General features: G+C 50.3%; 1 protein-coding gene across 1 annotated transcript in view; it reads right to left on the reverse strand.

The window, feature by feature from the left end:
• Positions 1 to 17,654, reverse strand: part of LOC141192436 (microtubule-associated serine/threonine-protein kinase 3-like) — a 41,998-nt gene extending 24,344 nt beyond the window's left edge. The window contains exons 1-2 of the mRNA XM_073661998.1: positions 17,450 to 17,654; positions 16,924 to 17,275 (exon numbers count right to left, since the gene is read on the reverse strand). Coding sequence (XP_073518099.1) covers positions 16,924 to 17,275; positions 17,450 to 17,654 — 557 coding nt within the window. The remainder of the gene's footprint in view (positions 1 to 16,923; positions 17,276 to 17,449) is intronic.
• Between the last annotated feature and the right edge of the window lie 361 nt (positions 17,655 to 18,015).

The raw sequence follows: 18,015 nt of genomic DNA on the forward strand, positions 1-18,015 counted from the left end.
ACTGACCCTGGCAGTGTGCAGGAAACGGATAAGCTGCTAACAGAACAATTCATAGAAGGTCTGCTGTCTAGCGCCCACAGGGCCCAACTGCGCCTCATGTTCTTTCAGAACCCCGACCTGACCTTTGCCCAATTTAAGGATAGGGCCATAAGGGTGCTCCGTGAATCTGCAACCAGTGGCGCTATAAACCTCCGGCGCCCTGCTCTCACCTACCACCAGGAGGCGGCGCCCTCCTCTATGGACCCCGTGGGGGCTGATGCACAGGCCCTGAACCAAGCCCCGTCGAAAGACCTGCACCACCAAGTCCAGGAGCTGACCAGGAGCGTCGCGGCGTTGACCAGGACCGTCCAGGCATTGCAAGTGGACCCGTCAAGACCCATCGAGCTGGCTTCAAGTCCGGAGGATGTCCCGTGGCGTCGACAGAGGAGGATCCCGTCGTTCCGAGGGAGGCCCACAGACCGCTACGCAGAGGATGGACAGCCCATTTGCCATCGATGCAACCAGCCCGGACACATTTCCAGGTACTGTAATTTAAACGGGTCCAACCTGGGGCAGAGGGCCAACCCCCAGGCATAAGATCACCAGGCCCTTACAATTGGCGTAATAAGTACGTTGGGGGGCGCCCGGTTTTACCCGTGGTGCTGGACGGTATCCCCATGAGCGCCTTGCTGGATACTGGGTCACAAGTAACCACTATCCCTTATGTACTTTTTAAGCAGTATTGGACTGATGCTGATATCACACGGTATCCAGACAGTAACTTGAGCATCATCGCCAGTAATGGCTTACCCGTGCCGCAGATGGGGTTCAAGGAGATGACCATTAAAATTGGTAAAGTTGAACTGCCGGCACAGGGAGTAATTATTGTGGACATTGACCGTCGTGAAAGTCACCCTAAAATAACTGTGGGTACTAACGTGATTGAAAATTGTCTTTCAGAGGTAATTGTAATCTTACAACAGGTGGCCGTGAATGCTAGTTCCAGCCAACAGACAGTCCTCAACAAGGAGATAAAAGCCCTGATGAGACGGCAGCAGGTAGAACTGTCTGGTGGTGAGATCGGTAGCGTAAGACTGAGTGACCCATTCCCCATTTCCATGCCTCCCAAAAGTGAAATGATGATCTGGTGTCGGACTGCAATCGGGTTGAGAGGTAGAGACTACCAAGCCATGGTATAACCCGTGTACTCAGACAGCAGGCCCACGATTTTGACAGCCCGGGGGGTGGTTGATGTCCGTCATGGGAGGGTGCCCGTCCGCATCCTCAACATTGGGGAGAGGGAGGTACACTTACCCAGGTACGCTACACTCGCCAAGCTGTTTGTGGTCGAACACAAAGCTATCAGGGCCGTGGAACCCTTGCCTCCATCTCCTCAGGCGGAGGGTAATGGCTCCCAGAAACAAAAGGAGGACTGGTGCCAGAAACTCCATGTGGGTGCTGACTCCACTCCCCTGCACCAAAAACAAGGAGTCTAGCGGGTGGTACAGGAGTACGAGAGAGTCTTTAGTAAGCACCCGCTAGACTTCGGCAGAGTAAAGGGGATAGAACACCTCATCCCCACAGGGAGCCACCCACCAATAAAAGAAAGACACAGACCTGTACCCCCTGCACATTATCAGAACTCAAAGGGCATGCTAAGAGAGATTAAAGAAGCTGGGGTCATTAGAGACAGCTGTAGCCCCTGGGCAGCCCCCTTGGTTCTGGTGAAAAAGAAAGACGGCTCCATGAGAATGTGCGTCGACTATAGACAAATCAACCGTATCACCCACAAAGACGCATATCCGCTGCCTAGAATAGAGGAGACTTTAGCCGCACTAAAATCAGCTAACTTCTTTTCTACTTTGGACCTTACTAGCGGGTACTGGCAGGTTCCTGTGGCAGAGGCTGACAAGGAGAAGACCGCCTTCACCACCCCGATGGGACTGAGTGAGTTCAACTGTATGCCTTTCGGGCTCTGCAACGCACCAGGGACCTTCCAGCGGCTGATGGAATGCTGTCTAGGGCACCGAAACTTCGAGATGGTCCTCCTTTACCTGGACGACGTGATCGTCTATTCGAAGACCTACAAGGACCATCTCAAACACCTGGCCGAGGTGTTCGAAGCCCTGGCAGGCTATGGCCTGAAGGTGAAACCATCGAAGTGTCACCTGCTGAAACCAAAGGTCCAGTACCTAGGGCACGTGGTAAGCGCGGAAGGAGTGGCCCCCGACCCTGACAAGGTCACGGCAATCAAGAGCTGGCCAAGCCCCTCGAACATCAAAGAGGTGAGACAGTTTCTCGGGTTGGTAGGCTACTACCGAAGGTTCATCCCCGGGTTCACTAAGATGGCAGCTCCTATGCAGGACCTCCTGATCGGACAGTCTAAGTCCAGAAGTCAAAAGCCACCCTTCAAGTGGGATAAACCGGAAGAGGAGTCCTTCCGCCAGCTAAAGATAGCCCTCACGGGGGATGAGATCCTGGCCTACCCTGATTATGGCCAGCCTTTCATTCTCCACACAGACGACAGTAATGTGGGACTGGGAGCCGTACTGTCCCAAAACCAACAGGGCAGAGAGCGGGTGATCGCATACGCCAGTCGGAAGCTGAGGCCCACCGAGAGGAACCCGGAGAATTACAGCTCCTTCAAGCTTGAATTCTTGGCGGTGGTATGGGCCGTGACGGAACGCTTCAAGCATTACCTGGCCTCCGCGAAGTTCACCGTGTACACGGACAACAACCCGTTGACACACCTGGACAATGCAAGACTGGGTGCCCTAGAACAGCGGTGGATGGCCCGTCTCTCCAACTATGACTTCGTGATCAAGTACCGGGCAGGCAAAACCAATGCCAACGCGGACGCCCTATCAAGGATGCCTCACTTACCTGAAGGTGACGAAGACCCAGAAGAGCTGGAGGAGGTAGAACTCCCCACGTTTCACCGGTATGGAGCCGTCAATACTCTCACCGCGTGAAGGAGGAGGATCTAACCACTGTGATGATCAATCCCCTACCTCACCACAGCTGGGCCAAGACCCAAGATAGTGACCCTGCAGTCCGCCTGGTGAAAGATCTGCTGACCCGGGAAGACGCCCGCTTAGATCCAGATGCCCCAGAGGAAGCCAAGCAGCTATGGAAGGAGAAGAGCAAGCTGTTCCTCTACGAAGGCAAGTTGTGCAGAAGGATTGTTAACCACCGGACGCACGAGCTGACCTGGCAAGTCGTGGTCCCAAGACGGGATGCAGCCATGGTCCTGGGGGCTTACCATGACAGAGCGGGACACTTCGGTTGGAAGAAATTGGAGTTCCTGCTAAGAGGAAGGTTCTTTTGGGTCGGCATGAGAGGAGCTGTAGAAAAGTGGTGCAGAGACTGTGGCCCTTGTCACCTGAGGAGGAAGGACCGCCAGAAGACACCCTTGAGGCCCATCGTCACCACGCAGCTGGTAGCTCTGGACCACCTCAAATTGGCTCCAAGCCGGTCTGGATACATCTATGCCCTGACAATCGTGGACCACTATTCCCGTTTTCTAGTGGTGGTCCCGGTAAAGGACTTGACAGCCCAAACAGCGGCCAGAGCCTTCCAGCAATATTTCTGCCGTCCACACGGGTATCCGGAACAGGTCCTGACAGACCAGGGTCCAGCGTTCGAGGCTGAAATCTTCCAGGAGTTCTGCAACCTCTATGGCTGTAAGAAGATTCGGACAATGCCTTACCACCCACAAACCAACGGGATGTGTGAGAAGATGAACAATATAGTTATTGATCTCCTGAAGACGTTGCCCCTGGAGGAACGCAGCCTGTGGCCAGAAAAACTGCCGGACCTGATAGACTTATACAATCATATCCCGGTGAATGCTACCAACTGCACCCCAGCTTACCTGATGCGAGCCAGACCGGGTAAGCTGCCCGTAGACCTGGAGATGGGAGTCCTAACGCCTGAGGACACCTCCCCAGATGCGGATTGGGATACGGAAAGGCAACTGCAGTACAAGAAGGTACAGGAGAGTGTGGAGAAGAGCCTGGCCCAGGTGAGAGAGAGGCAAGAAAAACTCTTCAACCAACACGCCCCTGCTGGTCCCCTGGAACCTGGTGAGCAGGTCCTGAAGCGGAAGAGAAGGCTACATAAGTTGGACGACCAGTGGGAAAGGGAACCCTACACAGTACTGCAGTCTGATCACGACAACCCGAAGGTGTGCGTGATCACCAAGGACGGAGGAGAAACCACTAGTACCGTCTCCAGAGACCACCTCAAAAGATGCCCCGAGCAACTCCGTAGTGCAGAAGAGGATCAGAGTGACCTTGAACCCGCAAAGGACAAGGAAGAAATGATCAGCACTGTTCTCGGAGAGTTCCCTCAGTCCTGGACTCGCATAAATGATGCCATAGTGGTACCCGTCCTGCATTTCCTGCAACCGGCACAGCAACAACCAACACCAGAGCCGGAAGGTGAAGAGGAGCAAGCAGTTCCAGAGGCAGAAGAGCCTGTACCAGCAGCCCAGGAGAGTCAACCCTCTGCTGACAGTGAGCCTGCCATGCCTGCGGTAAGCCAAAGGACCCGCAGACAGCTGCCTGCCCTACCTGTACACCCAGCTGGTAGCTGTACCCCTAACGCTAGTGGGGAAAGCCAGGTTGGTCCACCACCAGACAGTGGGCTACGTAGATCAACCAGGAGCACAAAGGGGCAGATAACCGCTCGCTGGAAAATATAGAGTGTACTAAAATTGTAAATAACCCTGTTGCCAAATGTTGAATTGTTTGCCAAGTTATATGCATGTTTGGTAATTCTGTGTTTCAGTTTCTTGCAGCTACCGTAAGGACTCACAGGTTATGGACTTTTTATAACCGGGACCTTGTATGGACTGCGTTCGGAGCCTAACCCAGGAATGAACTAAGACTGTAAAGGACTTGGGGTAGGACAGACCCCCACCTGGTTAAGGCTCCCCGTTGTGCTGGTGACATGGACACCCTGTCACAGGCCACACTGTGACCTTAAGAACTCAATTTGTGCGTCACTTTCCTGATAATGTTTTATGGTATGCATATTGTCTTTGTTTATTGTTTAGTCCCGGAGTACTAAATTTCACTAGGGGGGAATGTGTCACCATGGCCTGGATGCCACAAGTGTAATTAAAGCTGTGTCTGAGAGCAAGGGGGAGGTTCTCTAGTCAGGGGAACATTAGCATGCAATGCCTCCTGTCTCAGGCCAGTAGGGGGAGCAGGCTGCCCCTATAAAAGCTGGTACTGGGGGCAGGGTTAGAGAGAACTTGATGGCCTGTCTCAGCACTGAGACTTGTCCCAGAGCAGAGCAGGGACAGACAGTTGTACTGCACCTAAGAGGAAGTGTGGCAGGAGGAGAGCCACAAGCCAGAGACAAAAGGCGAAGAGAGCCTGTCTTGGCAGATAAAAGACTTACTTTACCAGACTTTGGTGTCTGAGGCTGGGAGGATTCCACATTCTCCAGCAGATAACCAGTTCGCAAGGGACTGTATATTCCTTGGCCTAAGAAGCCTGGAGACCCTGCCACAACCGAAGGGACCAGTAAAGCCGTACAAGGCTGGGAGCAGAAAGGAACCCACGTCGCAGGCCATACAGGCGAGAATACACGGAAAGCTCGGAAACCAGGGCCAATTTCCCCGTTGCTCTCAGACATCCAGGTCCCCTCCTAGCCGGGACTGTTTATGGGTCAGTTTACCTGTTTTAGTAAAGACCCTGGACTGCAACTTGTTGTCTGTGTGCTCCTTGCTCCTCCAGCACTATCGGCATTGGGACTCTCACTACCATCACTCCCACCATCCACCACACTGCCCTGGGGCCGCACTCTTCCCGTGGGGAGTCACACCATCCCAGCTGCATATATCATCAGCCCCAGCGGTCTGCCCTGCAGCGGCGGTTCCTAATGACCGCAAATCCACGGGTGGCATAGTCGGACATAATCAATAGCACATAACGGACTACCACTGGCCTGACCACCCTGAGCCACGGAACCGGGTTGCCACTACTACCCCCATTGTTCCCTATTGCCCGGATCCGAGTGCCCCACGGCCCAGGGGGCGAATCAGTAACACCAAAAACTGGACCCTATAATTCATTTACTACTTTCTTACGAGTGTGGTGATACCCCACATGTAGTCAAAAAGTTCTGTTTGGACAAGAGGCAAGACTCGGAACGGAAGGAGCAATATATGAATTTTGATTCACAATATTTTTATTGAATTTTGTCAACATTTAAACACGAACTTGAACATGGTTCGTATGGGAGGCGGGAAGGGGGGGATTTGTGAATGGGGAAGGAGGGTAGTCAGGTATATTAGCATTGTTTATCCAAGATAATATAAATCAGAACAAAACAGAACAAGTAAAAGCGAATACGCTTAGCAATGACACATTGGAACAACATGTTGCACCTGTGTGAAAGGTTTGGGAATGACGATTGTCTGTCTATGATTTCCCTTTAATCGGGGAATTTTTTTGACCATAATGACCATTTTTTTAAGTTTCTTGTTGAGCCATTTATGCTGGAAGCATATCTGAACTCGTACAATTTATGGAGTGAGATTCTGCCTAGAAGTTCGAAGAAACGAGGGGGATCTGGTTTCTTCCAGTTGTATGCGACTGAATTTTTTATTACCAGGCAAATGTGAATGATAAGGTATCTAGTGTGTGAGGTCAGTGATTCCAACTCTAAGGACAAGAGAGCCTTCTGGGGTGTAAGGGCGATTTCTTGGTTGGTTAGGTTATTAATTAGTTTAGACGTCTGAGCCCAAATTTTTTTAATTTGGGGCAATTCCAAAAAATGTGGATCAGATTTCCATATTGCCCTCAGTTTCTCCAACAGAGAGGGGAATTGTTGGGGTCTATATGCGAGAGCCTTAAAGGGGTATAGTACCAGCGTGATAGCGTTTTATAGTATCTGTAACGGGTCTGGGAGGCGGAACCTCTGAACAACTATACAAGGGGGCAGCCCTTGTAAGGAAGCGGGTGGCTCCTAGGGAAGATGGGCAGGTAGTCACGGCAAGTGACAGGGGCAGTCTCTGAGTAGAAAGACGGGTACTCACGGCAGGTGACAGGGACAGTCTCTGAGTAGAAAGACGGGTTCTCACGGCAAGTGACAGGGACAGTCTCTGGGTAGAAGGACAGCAGGCAGGTGGCTGGTGAGCGCTCCCAGGTGAGCGGGCGAGAGTCTTTGGACAGGCAGGTGGTAACGGCAAGTGATGGCAGAGCCTCCAGGTAGGCTAGCAGACAGGTAGCAGGTGAGCGCTCCCAGGTGAGCAGGCAAGAGTCTCTGGACAGGCAGGTGGTCACGGCAAGTGACGGCGGAGCCTCCAGGTAGGCTAGCAGACAGGTAGCAGGTGAGCGCTCCCAGGTGAGCAGGCAAGAGTCTCTGGACAGGCAGGTGGTCACGGCAAGTGACGGCGGAGCCTCCAGGTAGGCTAGCAGACAGGTAGCAGGCGAGCGCTCCCAGGTGAGCGGGCAGGCTGGTCCATTGACAGACTGACAGGTGTCGGAAGGCAGACCGTCGGACCGCAGGCTTGCAAGCAGGTAAACGGATATCAGGCAGGTATCAAGCAGGAATCTGGCAGGTGACTGGCAGGTAACTGGTAACGGGACCTGAGGGCTGAAGCAGAGTGAAGGCTTTGCAACAACATTGCTCGGGCACCTCCATTTTGGAGGAGGTACCTTATATATGGTGAGGTCCTCCGGCCATTGGCCGGGGACTCCTTAGGACGGCGCGCGCGGCCCCTTTAAGAGAGGGGGAGCGCGCGCGCCCTAAGCACAGTGGCCGGGAAGCAGCACGCGCTGCCAGCAGAGCGGGAGGAGGACGCCGGGCACGGAGTGGAGAGGTGAGGGGAACAGCGTCCCTGCCTAGCAGGAGGCAGGGACGCCGACGCTACAGTACCCCCCCCTTTAGGCCCCCCCTTTTTTAGGCCAGACAGAAATTTATCAAGGATGAGAGGGGCATGGATGTTCTCCCGGGGCTCCCACGTTCTCTCCTCAGGACCAAACCCCTTCCAATCTACCAGAAAAAAGGTTTTTCCTCTTACCCTTTTGGTGGCCAGAATGTTCTCTACCTCAAACTCGTTTTCAGCGGAAACCGGAGCAGGAGGCGTACCTGTAGACTTGGAAAAAGAGTTAAGTACCACGGGTTTGAGGAGAGATACATGGAAGGAGTTAGGGATCCGCAAGTTGGCCGGGAGTTTCAATTTATAGGCCACTGGGTTGATTTGTTTGATAACTTCTAGTGGGCCGATGAACCGAGGCTAACGAGAGATTCCGCAGCCGGATTGTCCACCGAGGTGGAGACGGGAAATGGGATCCGAGGATGCTGACCGAAGACTACAAAAAACGGGGATTTGGAGGAAGATTCGCTCTCGTGATTATTGTAAGAGAATTCGGCCCATGACAGGAGATCCACCCAGTCTGAATGGTGGGCATTAACGAAGTGCCGGAGGTAACTGGTCAGGATCTGATTGATCCGCTCCACTTGACCATTGGACTGTGGATGGTATGCGGAGGAGAAGTCCAGGGTGACGTCTAGCAGCTTACATGTGGCTCTCCAGAAGCGTGAGGTGAACTGAACCCCACGATCCGACACGATGTGGAGGGGCAGGCCATGGAGACGGAAGATGTGGCGGATAAAGTCTTTAGCCAGCTCGGGTGCAGACGGGAGGCCTGGCAGGGGAATGAAATGAGCCATTTTGGAAAAGCGGTCAGCGACCACCCAAATGACCGTACAACCGGCAGAGACAGGGAGATCTGTTATGAAGTCCATAGCTATATGCTGCCAGGGGGCAGCAGGTACTGGAAGAGGAAGGAGGCGACCGGCTGGCAGGTGTCTCGGAACCTTGTTGCGGGCGCAGGATACACAGGCAGAAACAAAGTCTATTACGTCCTTGTGCAGGGTAGGCCACCAGTAGTGCCGGGTGATAAGCTGGAGGGTCTTTTTCTGACCGCCATGGCCAGCAAGCTTAGACGAGTGACCCCAGTGTAGGATCTTCTCCCGATCAGGTACCGTTACGAACGTCTTACCGGGAGGGAGACGATTTAGACTCACGGGGGCCACCTGCATTACTCTGGCGGGATCGATGATGTGTTTAGGTTCCTCCTCAAGATCAGACACCAGGAAGGATCGGGACAAGGCGTCAGCTTTGATGTTTTTGTCAGCCGGGCGAAAATGAAGAACAAAATCAAAGCGAGCAAAAAACAAGGACCACCGGGCTTGGCGCGGGTTAAGTCTCTGGGCACTCTGGAGGTAAGCCAAGTTCTTGTGGTCCGTGTAAATTATTACCGGGTGAAGAGCCCCCTCGAGCAGGTAAAGCCACTCCTCCAATGCCAGCTTAATGGCCAATAACTCTCGGTCTCCTATAGAATAGTTGCGCTCGGAAGAGGAGAAGAGTTTGGAGAAGAAGCCGCAAGTTACCATTCTCCCGGAAGACGGTTTTTGGGTAAGTACCGCTCCGTCTCCAGAGGAGGAGGCGTCAACTTCCAGGAAGAATTGCTTGTTGCTGTCCGGGCGATGCAGCACCGGGGCGGAAGAGAAAGCCTGTTTTAAGGAAAGAAAGGCTTCCTCAGCTTCGGGCGGCCATTCTCTGGGATTAATGCCCTTACGGGTGAGCGCAGAGATTGGGGCAGTCCGGGAAGAGAAGTGCGGTATGAAGAGGCGGTAGTAGTTGGTGAAGCCCAGGAACCGCTGAATAGCCTTCAACCCCTCTGGTCGAGGCCACTTCTCGATGGCAGACAGTTTCTCAGGATCCATTCGTAGGCCGGTCTGAGAAATTATGTAGCCCAAAACGGAAGCGAGGTCTGCTCAAAGAGGCACTTCTCATATTTAGCGTAGAGGTGGTTCTGCCTGAGCCTCAGCAGAACCTGACGAACATCCCTCCGGTGTGTGGAGAGATCCGGAGAGAAGACCAAGATGTCTTCCAGGTACACCACTACGCAGGAGTAGAGAAGGTCCCGGAAGATCATAGAATCATAGAATGGTAGAGTTGGAAGGGACCTCCTGGGTCATCTGGTCCAACCCCCTGCTCAAAGCAGGATTCACTAGATCATCTCAGACAGATGTCTGTCCAGCCTCTGTTTGAAGACGTCCATTGAAGGGGAACTCACCACCTCTCGTGGCAGCCTGTTCCACCCATTAATCACCCTAACTGTCAAAAAGTTTTTTCTAATATCTAATCTGTGTCTCCTCCCATTTAGTTTCATCCCATTGCTTCTAGTCTTTCCTTGTGCAAATGAGAATAAAGATGATCCTTCTACAATGTGACAGCCCTTGACATATTTGTAGACAGCTATTAAGTCTCCTCTCAGTCTTCTTTTTTGCAAGCTAAACATTCCCAAATCCTGCAACCGTTCCTCATAGGACATGGTTTGCAGACCAGTCACCATTCTGGTCGCTCTTCTCTGAACTTGCTCCAGTTTGTCTATGTCTTTTTTAAAATGTGGTGCCCAAAACTGTACACAGTATTCCAGATGAGGTCTGACCAAAGAGGAGTAAAGACCGATAATGACTTCACGTGATCTAGACTGTATGCTTCTGTTAATACATCCCAGAATTGTATTTGCCTTTTTTGCTGCTGCATCACACTGTTGACTCATGTTCAGTCTATGATCTATTAGTATACCTAAGTCTTTTTCACATGTACTGTTGCTTAGCTCTATTCCTCCCATTCTGTATATGCTTTTTTCATTTTTATTGCCCAGATGTAGTACTTTGCATTTTTCCCTGTTAAAAACCATTCTGTTGGTTGCTGCCCACTGCTCCAGTTTATTTAGGTCTTTTTGAATCCTCTCTCTCTCTTCTCTAGTATTAGCTATCCCTCCTAGCTTTGTGTCATCAGCAAATTTAATCAGTTTACCCTCAATTCCTTCATCTAAATCATTGATAAAGATGTTGAACAATACAGGTCCCAGGACGGAGCCCTGTGGTACCCCACTTGAGACATTCATCCAGCTGGATGTGAAGCCATTTACAACCACCCTTTGAGTCCGATCACTAAGCCAGTTATGAATCCACCTAACAGTTGCCTGGTCCATTGCATACTTGGTCATTTTTTCAATAAGGATGGTGTGAGATACTTTGTCAAATGCTTTGCTGAAGTCAAGATATACTATATCTACAGCATTTCCCTGATCCACCCAGTCAGTGATTCTGTCATAGAAGGAAATTAAGTTAGTCTGACATGACTTGTTAGTTACAAACCCATGCTGACTCTGGTTAATCACTTCATTCTTATCCATGTACTTACATACATGTTGTTTAATAATTTGTTCAAAGATCTTTCCTGGTATAGAAGTCAGACTCACCGGCCTATAGTTCCCTGGGTCCACCTTCTTCCCCTTTTTGAAGATAGGAACAACATTTGCTCTTCTCCAGTCTTCTGGGACTTCTCCTGTTCTCCAAGAATTTTCAAAGATTATGGAGAGTGGTTCTAAAATTTCTTCTACGATCTCCTTCAGTACTCTGGGGTGTAATTCATCTGGACCTGGAGACTTGAACTCATTTATGTTAGCTAAATATTCCCTCACAATCTTTCTGTTTACAGATAACTTGGATTCCTCTATTCCTTTAAAAGGACAGTGAAGATCAGTTGATGTTACATTTTCTTTCTGAGAGAAAACAGATGCAAAATAGGAATTAAAAAGTTCGGCCTTCTCAACATCCTCTCTTACCATTTCTCCATTTTCATCCTGTAAAAATCCTATAGCATCTTTGACTTTTCTTTTACTTTTGACATACCCCCAAAATCCTTTTTTATTGCTTTTGGCATCTCTTGCAAGCCTTAATTCATTGTCAGCTTTAGCTAACCTGATAAGTGCCCTGCAGGATCTGCAGACTGCATTATAATCTTCTTTAGATATGCCTCCCTCTTTCCATTTAATAAACATTTCTTTCTTTCTTTTTAGCATGTGTTTAAGTTCTGTGTTCATCCATCCTGGTTTCCTTAAATGCTTCCCATTCTTCCTACTTTTCGGGATTGTTAACGATTGTGCTTTGAGAATCTCATTTTTAAAAATTTCCCATCCTTCCTGGACATTTTTGTCCTTAAGGACATCCAGCCATTGGATCCCTCCTATTCTCTTTCTGAGTCTCTTAAAATCTGCCTTTCTAAAATCTAACCTTGAAGTCTGAGTCTTCACATGTCTTCCTCCTCTAGTTATCCAAAATTCTATAATAGCATGATCGCTGCCTCCTAGGGTCCCAGCCACCTTTACCTCCTCAACCATTTCCTCCCTGTTTATAAGGATTAGATCCAAAGTAGCAGATCCCCTTGTTTTCTCCCCTACCTTTTGGAAGATAAAGTTGTCAGCAAGAGAGGATAAGAATTTGCTTGACCTGTTAGTTTTACTTGAGAGAGATTCCCAACAAATGTCTGGATAGTTGAAATCTCCCATGACCACTACGTCATATTTTTTGGAGAACTTGGTCATTTGATACATAAAGAGTTCATCCATATCTTCAGCTTGCCCAGGTGGCCTGTAGTAAATGCCTACAATGGTGTCCTTTCCGTTGTTCTCTCCTTGTATTCTTACCCAAACAGTTTCCACAGAACTCCCAGTCTCTGAAGCTTCAATCTCTGTGCAGATATACGCTTTTCTAACATACAATGCAACACCTCCTCCTCGTTTATCAAGTCTGTTTCTTGCAAATAAGTTGTATCCTTTTAGCCTTTTATTCCAATCATGTGTATCGTCCCACCAAGTTTCAGTGATTCCAATGACATCATATTCCTTTTCCTGCATTAGTAGTTCCAATTCTCCTTGTTTGTTGCCCATGCTTTGTGCATTTGTATAAAAACATTTTAGTTTGTGATTGGTTTCTCTTCCTCCCATATTTTTATTATTTAAATTGTTTTGTCTTTGTTCTTCCTTTCCACTTCCAGTAGCAGAGATCTCAATAGTATTTGTCAGCTGTATGGCTTTTTCTGGCCTTTTGCTTCCCTTCCCACATTGTTCTAGTTTAAAGCTCTTCTGATGAGTGTAGCAAGGCGACTTCCAAATACATGTTTTCCAGTCTTCGTAAGGTGCACCCCATCTCTAGCAAGTAGTCCATCGTATAGGTAATTCATTCCGTGATCCAGAAATCCAAATCCTTGTTGACGGCACCATCGACGTAGCCAGTTGTTCACCTGTAGAATCTTATTCCACCTCATTGTTCCATGGCCATCCACTGGGAGGATGGATGAGAAGACCACCTGCGCTCCCAATTCTTTCACTTTCTTGCCTAAGTCTTCAAAGTCACTGCAGATGGTTTCCAGGTCCTTTCTTGCGGTGTCATTTGTCCCCACATGTATTAGCAGGAATGGGTAGTGATCTGTAGGTCTGAAGAGTCTTGATATCCTGTCAGACACATCTTTAATTTTTGCTCCTGGAAGACAGCACATTTCTCTTGAGGTTATGTCTGGTCTGCAGATAGCGGCCTCTGTTCCTCTTAACAGGGAATCCCCCATGACCACCACTCTCCGTTTTTTCTTCACAACATTCTTCTTTTTCCATCCAGGAGGATTCTGAGGGCTTACAAGGTTATTCATTGCTGGCAAAGTCTTATTTTGCTGTATTTCTTCATGGTTCTCCTGCGTGAGAGCCTGGTACTGGTTCCTGAGCAGTATGGGTGCTGACTGCCTCTCGATCCTCCTGCTTCTGTGGGTCACATGCTTCCATTCCTCTGTTTCATCAGGTGCAGTTCGAATTTCTTCTCTTTCTGAATCATGAAGAGATAATTCTGCTCTGTCTAAGAACTCTTCACCTTCCTTAATGATTTTCAAGGTAGTTAACCTCTCTACCAAGATGTCATTGACCAAATCTTGAAAGACGGCGGGAGCGTTACAGAGACCGAAGGGCATTACCAGGTATTCATAGTGTCCGTCCCGAGTGTTGAATGCCGTCTTCCATTCATCCCCCTGACGGATACGGACCAGGTTATACGCCCCACGGAGGTCCAGCTTGGTGAAGATTCTAGCCCCCCTCAGACGGTCAAATAATTCCGGAATGAGCGGAAGGGGGTATTTATTCTTCACCGTGATCTGGTTAAGGCCTCTATAGTCTATACAGGGACGGAGTGAGCCATCCTTCTTTTTGACGAAGAAGAAGCCTGCTCCCGCCAGGGAAGTAGATCTCTGGATGAATCCCCGGGCCAGATTCTCCTCAATATATTCTGACATGGATTGGGTCTCAGCAGCGGACAAAGGGTAAATGCGCCCACGGGGAGGAGTAGCGCCGGGCATCAGGTCGATTGGGCAGTCGTATGGTCTATGAGGGGGTAATGTCTCTGCCTCCTTTTTATTAAAGACGTCCGCATACGACCAATAAGGAGCCGGAAGACCAGGTAGATTGGCTGGAGTAGGAGAAGGACGGACAGGATGGACGGGAACTAAACAAGTCTTATCGCAGTCCTGTCCCCAGCGAAGGACTTCTCCGGTCTGCCAATCAAGCACGGGTGCATGTCTCTGAAGCCAAGGTAGGCCTAGTAAGAGAGCGTGAGAGAGTCCAGGCAGAACATGAAAGAAGATGCTCTCAGAGTGCAGCATTCCCACCTGCAGGGTTATGGATTCGGTGATGAGTTGGATGGGATGTGGTAAGAGGCCCCCATCCACGGCAGCGACAGATAAGGGTACAGCTAGAGGTTTGGTGGGAATGCGGTATTTCTCTACCAGAGACTGAGAAATGAGATTTCCGGCAGCTCCGGAGTCAAGTTGGGCTAGTTCAAAATAACGGTTCTTCCCGCAGATGATAGAGACCGACAGCAACAGAGATGGAGAGGGTTTACTCTTGTCTAGGACGACCTCTCTGAGCGATCCTAGACACAGGCGTTTCCCGACCTCTCCGGGCAGGAACGGATCCAGTGCTCCTTACTGCCACAGTAGAAGCAGCTCCCCTCGGCACGGCGTAGCTCTTGACGGGTTTTGACCATCTTGGTCTGGTCGACCTGCATAGGCTCGGGTGAGTGCGCCTGGGGAGTAGTGGGAGAAGTGACAGGTTTCTGAAAGGTAGAGGCTAAACGTGGAAACCTCCTCTCACGGGTGACCTCTTTGGCGCGTTCCTGGAACCGGATGTCAATCCGGGTGGTAAGAGTTATTAAGTCGTCGAGAGTGGTAGGTATGTCCCGACCGGCGAGTTCATCTTTAATACGGCCGGACAGACCCTCCCAAAAGACAGACACCAGGGCGTCGTTATCCCAGGCCAGCTCCGAAGCAAGGGTACGGAACCGTATGGCATATTGGCCCACGGTGAGATTTCCTTGATGGAGGCGTAGCAGAGATGATGCGGATGAGGTCTTCCGTCCGGGTTCGTCGAAGACTTTCCGGAAAGCCGTGAGAAAGGCTGGCAGGTTGGACACCAGGGGGTCTCCTCTCTCCCATAGAGGATTTAGCCAAGCCAGTGCCTCCCCCGTGAGATGGGACATGATGAAGGCTACTTTGGCCCGGTCGGAGATAAACTGGTGGGACAGGAGTTCAAAGTGCAGGGTGCACTGGTTTATGAAGCCCCGAGCTTGAGCGGGGTCGCCTCCGAAGCGTGGAGGTGCAGAAAGCCGAGGTCCGGGGCAGGAAGCCATGGTATTGGTGGGCAGCGGCGCTGCCGGGCTGCGAGTCATGACACTAGCGGTGGTTGCTGGTGGAGCAGTCAGAGTGTCCAGGCGAGAGTTGACATTCCGCAGATGACTCAGGATGGACTCCTGTTGGGACCTCTGACGGGACAGTTCATGACATAGGTCCGAGAGCGAGGGAGCTTGGGTGCCACCGGGTTCCATGGCCCGAGCAAACTGTAACGGGTCTGGGAGGCGGAACCTCTGAGCAACTATACAAGGGGGCGGTCCTTGTAAGGAAGCGGGTGGCTCCTAGGGAAGACGGGCAGGTAGTCACGGCAAGTGACAGGGGCAGTCTCTGGGTAGAAGGGCAGGTAGTCACGGCAAGTGACAGGGACAGTCTCTGAGTAGAAGGACGGGTACTCACGGCAGGTGACAGGGACAGTCTCTGAGTAGAAGGACGGGTTCTCACGGCAAGTGACAGGGACAGTCTCTGGGTAGAAGGACAGCAGGCAGGTGGCTGGTGAGCGCTCCCAGGTGAGCGGGCGAGAGTCTTTGGACAGGCAGGTGGTCACGGCAAGTGACGGCAGAGCCTCCAGGTAGGCTAGCAGACAGGTAGCAGGTGAGCGCTCCCAGGTGAGCAGGCAAGAGTCTCTGGACAGGCAGGTGGTCACGGCAAGTGATGGCAGAGCCTCCAGGTAGGCTAGCAGACAGGTAGCAGGTGAGCGCTCCCAGGTGAGCAGGCAAGAGTCTCTGGACAGGCAGGTGGTCACGGCAAGTGACGGCGGAGCCTCCAGGTAGGCTAGCAGACAGGTAGCAGGTGAGCGCTCCCAGGTGAGCAGGCAAGAGTCTCTGGACAGGCAGGTGGTCACGGCAAGTGACAGCGGAGCCTCCAAGTAGGCTAGCAGACAGGTAGCAGGCGAGCGCTCCCAGGTGAGCGGGCAGGCTGGTCCATAGACAGACTGACAGGTGTCGGAAGGCAGACCGTCGGACCGCAGGCTTGCAAGCAGGTAAACGGATATCAGGCAGGTATCAAGCAGGAATCTGGCAGGTGACTGGCAGGTAACTGGTAACGGGACCTGAGGGCTGAAGCAGAGTGAAGGCTTTGCAACAACATTGCTCGGGCACCTCCATTTTGGAGGAGGTGCCTTATATATGGTGAGGTCCTCCGGCCATTGGCCGGGGACTCCTTAGGACGGCGCGCGCGGCCCCTTTAAGAGAGGGGCAGCGCGCGCGCCCTAAGCACAGTGGCCGGGAAGCAGCGCGCGCTGCCAGCAGAGCGGGAGGAGGACGCCGGGCACGGAGTGGAGAGGTGAGGGGAACAGCTTCCCTGCCTAGCAGGAGGCAGGGACGCCGACGCTACAGTATCCCTCATGTATCGCCATGCAAATGTTGGAGGAATATGACGAGCAGAGGGCGTTTTCCCACATCTCCATTGTGAAGGATGTATTTAAGTCTACTTCCCATTTTTTCATGAATGTAGTTTTTTTTAAAAGTGCGTCTTTATTAAAGCTCGAGTAGATATATTTCAGACTCCAGAAGAAGTTGTGGTTTGTATTGTGAAGTAAGTTTGTAGAGGCCTCAGACATTGATTTCCTGTTGGATAGAAATATCCCAATCATGTCCTTAGTCATTGAGTAGTAGAAGAACTCGTCGGATGTCAATTTAAATTTGGATTTTAGTTCTGGAAAGGGAATAAAGTTGCTACCATTAAAAATGTCTTTGATATTGATTATGCCTATGATGGGCCAATGAGAGGGGAATGGGTGATTGTAGATTGCTGCGATATATGAAAGAGGAAAACTCAGTGAGTTATTTGAATTGTTTTTGCTTCTATTGAGAGGAATGAATTTTCCTCAAGCAAATAAAGCAGCTTGGAAGATAGGGTGGGATGGAGTATACCGGGATTTCTTGAAAAGTTTATTAAGGAGTAGATTTTGGGGAAGACGGTTACCATTGAGCAGTGTCTCCAATTCAATCCATGCTGGAGGGTGTTTTGAATGTAACCAGTATTGGCTTTGTTTAATTAAATTTGCTAAATAGTAAGCGTTCACATTGATGAGACCAATGCCACCATTAACTTTGCTTTTATATAGCAAGGCTGTCGGGGTCCTCGCTTTTTTACCGCTCCAAATGAATGTATTGATAAGGCGTTGCATCTTGGTTATGTATGGGGCGGGAATAATTAAGGGAAGGTTTCTTAGTACGTATAAGATTTTAGGTAGTACAAATGCTTTCAGGATTAGCGACTTGCCTAACCACGATAGATCTTTGTCGTTAAAGTATTGTAAATCTTTATTTATTGTTTCTGTAACTGAATCTATATTTTTGGTGATAATTGAGTTTATATTTTTTGTGATGATGATTCCTAGGTATGTGAATTCCTCCTCTTCTCAAACGTAGTTAAAGTCTTTTTTGATTTTATTTATTGTGCATTTGCTTAGGTTGATTTGGATTATTTTTGATTTTTTGTTGTTTATTTTGAAATACGATATTTCCGAGAATTTTTCCAGGGTGTTT

Source organism: Phyllobates terribilis, unplaced genomic scaffold, assembly GCF_046119375.1.
Source record: "Phyllobates terribilis strain yellow unplaced genomic scaffold, ASM4611937v1 Scaffold_1__5_contigs__length_1240528914, whole genome shotgun sequence".
NCBI lineage: Eukaryota > Metazoa > Chordata > Amphibia > Anura > Dendrobatidae > Phyllobates > Phyllobates terribilis.